The 2,500-nt window shown below is 65.0% G+C and overlaps 1 protein-coding gene across 1 annotated transcript in view; it reads left to right on the top strand.

Moving 5' to 3' along the window:
- The window catches only part of KLHL14 (kelch like family member 14), a 103,205-nt gene that overhangs the window by 839 nt on the left and 99,866 nt on the right, over positions 1-2,500 (top strand). Inside the window, exon 2 of the mRNA XM_007455170.1 lies at positions 1,513-2,484. Coding sequence (XP_007455232.1) covers positions 1,556-2,484 — 929 coding nt within the window. The 5' untranslated portion in view covers positions 1,513-1,555. The remainder of the gene's footprint in view (positions 1-1,512; positions 2,485-2,500) is intronic.

Below are 2,500 nucleotides of genomic sequence, written 5' to 3'. Positions count from 1 at the left end.
AATAGGAAGCCGGCGATCCAGGACTGGCGCCAGGCAGGGCAGAGTGAGCCGCAGTGGAAGGCGCAGGTCCGTCGGGATCCCTCTGGGCCGGGCGGCGGCGGCGGCGGCGGCGGCTCTCCCGGGCTGGCGGGCGCGCGGGCCGGGTGTGGGCAAAGGTTCCCTTTCTGCTCAGCCCTAGAAGGTGCAATTACACGTTAAGGACCTGGCGCATCGATCTCGCCGCCCCCCCCCCCACATCCTGCCCTCCTCCGCCTGGATGCGGGCGGCTCAGACTTTTTGCACAAGTAGTTCCAGGGCCGGGGGAGTCGGGGTTCCCGAGTGGGGGGGCTGTACTGAGGGGCTCTGAAGGAAGCTGCGGCTTCGGCGGCAACGCTGGATGCAGAGATCCCGCGCCGAACTGCGCGCCCCCACATCGGATAGCCCCCAGCCCCTCCCCCAACACCTGCCAGTTAACTTGAACTTCTCATAGTTACAGGAGTTAACGTCCACTGCGCCCAGTACCGTCCACACGAATCCCACCGGGCCTCCCGGCCCTTGCTCTAAATCCACCCCAGTAGCTCCACTTCCTCCTCATCTTCCTCGGTGCCGCCCCTCGGGGGAAGGGGAGATACACGCCCGAACTTCCGCGCTTTGAAATGCAGGAGGTGGGGGAAGGCGGGGGAGAGGGGGTCTGGGGCTGGAGGGATTCTCCTTCCAGGTTTAAAGGCGTCTCTGTAAAATTAGCAAAACTGAGTGGTGACTGGGAAGCCAACAGTTTGCGAAGCAGGGAAGCAGGCAGGGCCGGGGTGAGGGAAATGAGCTAGAATTGATAAGGACAGCTCCCGCCTCTGCCGAGTCCACTGAGCTGGTCCTCACCGCGCTCCGCTGCACTTTCCCGGGAGAAGAAAGGGCTTTATCTGCTCCCTCAGACTATTAGTCTAGGAGTTTCTCGGGGCAGCACGGCTAATCGAAGGGGTCCCCAGCTTTTGGAGGGCTAAGTATTGCCCGCCCGCACGCCGGTCGTGTCCCCGTTCCCACCCCCCAAAACTGGACCAACTGCGAAAAGCAAAGCTGCGGGCGCGAGTTGACCTGGAAGCTCCGCCGACGGTCGCCTCTGCGCTCTCGGGCCACCCCCCCGGCTCCCCACTCCCCGGCCGGGCATGGACACGAGCCCACGGGGTGTCTCGGCCTCAGCCGCCACTTTGCCGTCGCTGCTGCCACCGCTGTCGCTGCCAAGAGCCGAGCCCGGGTGGTTTTAGGAAAGTGGGGACGAAGTGTGTGGGCGGTGGCGGGAGGCATAGTAGGGAGCAGAACGGGCGCCCGGACCCCAGACAGGGCCCTTCTGGTGGCGCTCACGGATCCAGCGCCTTCAGACCTCCTCCGAGGGTCGGGGTCCGGAGGCCAAGCTGAGCACTGATTGTGGTTCTTCGCCCTCCCCTCCCCTCCCCTCCACACCCGTCCCCACGCCGACCACACCCCACCCCCTCCACTACCCTTCTCCCCTCCCTCCCATCCCCCACCCCTGTCTGCCAGGTCGGAGGAGGGTTTAAAGCCAGGTGCGCCGAGTCAGCTCGCCATGTCCAGATCCGGGGACCGGACCTCCACCTTCGACCCCAGCCACAGCGACAACCTGCTGCACGGCCTCAATCTGCTGTGGAGGAAGCAGCTGTTTTGCGACGTGACCCTGACGGCCCAGGGCCAGCAGTTCCACTGCCACAAGGCCGTGCTGGCCTCCTGTTCGCAGTACTTCCGATCGCTTTTCTCCAGTCACCCCCCTCTCGGGGGAGGCGTCGGCGGCCAGGACGGTCTGGGGCCCCCCAAGGACCAGCAGCCGCCGCAGCAACAGCCGCCGCCGCCGCAGGAGGAGCCGGGGACTCCTTCCTCCTCCCCCGACGACAAGCTGCTGACCAGTCCTCGGGCCATCAACAACCTGGTACTGCAGGGCTGCTCGTCCATCGGGCTGCGCCTGGTGCTAGAGTACCTCTACACGGCCAACGTGACCCTCTCCCTGGACACGGTGGAGGAGGTGCTGTCGGTCAGCAAGATCTTGCACATCCCCCAGGTCACCAAGCTCTGCGTGCAGTTCCTCAACGACCAGATCTCGGTGCAGAACTACAAGCAAGTGTGCAAGATCGCCGCACTGCACGGCCTGGAGGAGACCAAGAAGCTGGCCAACAAGTACCTGGTGGAGGATGTGCTGCTGCTCAACTTCGAGGAGATGCGCGCCCTGCTGGACTCGCTGCCGCCCCCCGTGGAGTCGGAGCTGGCGCTCTTCCAGATGTCCGTGCTGTGGCTGGAGCACGACCGCGAGACCCGCATGCAGTACGCGCCCGACCTCATGAAGCGCCTCCGCTTCGCGCTCATCCCGGCCCCCGAGCTGGTGGAGCGGGTCCAGTCAGTGGATTTCATGCGCACCGACCCGGTCTGCCAGAAGCTGCTGCTGGACGCCATGAACTACCACCTGATGCCCTTCAGGCAGCACTGCAGGCAGAGCCTGGCCAGCAGGTATGAGACAACAAAG

The sequence above is a fragment of the Lipotes vexillifer genome, unplaced genomic scaffold, assembly GCF_000442215.2.
Source record: "Lipotes vexillifer unplaced genomic scaffold, Lipotes_vexillifer_v1.1 scaffold90, whole genome shotgun sequence".
Classification (NCBI taxonomy): Eukaryota; Metazoa; Chordata; class Mammalia; order Artiodactyla; family Lipotidae; genus Lipotes; species Lipotes vexillifer.
The sequence above is the reverse complement of the archived record's forward strand: the minus strand, read 5'-3'. Positions and strand labels throughout refer to the sequence as shown.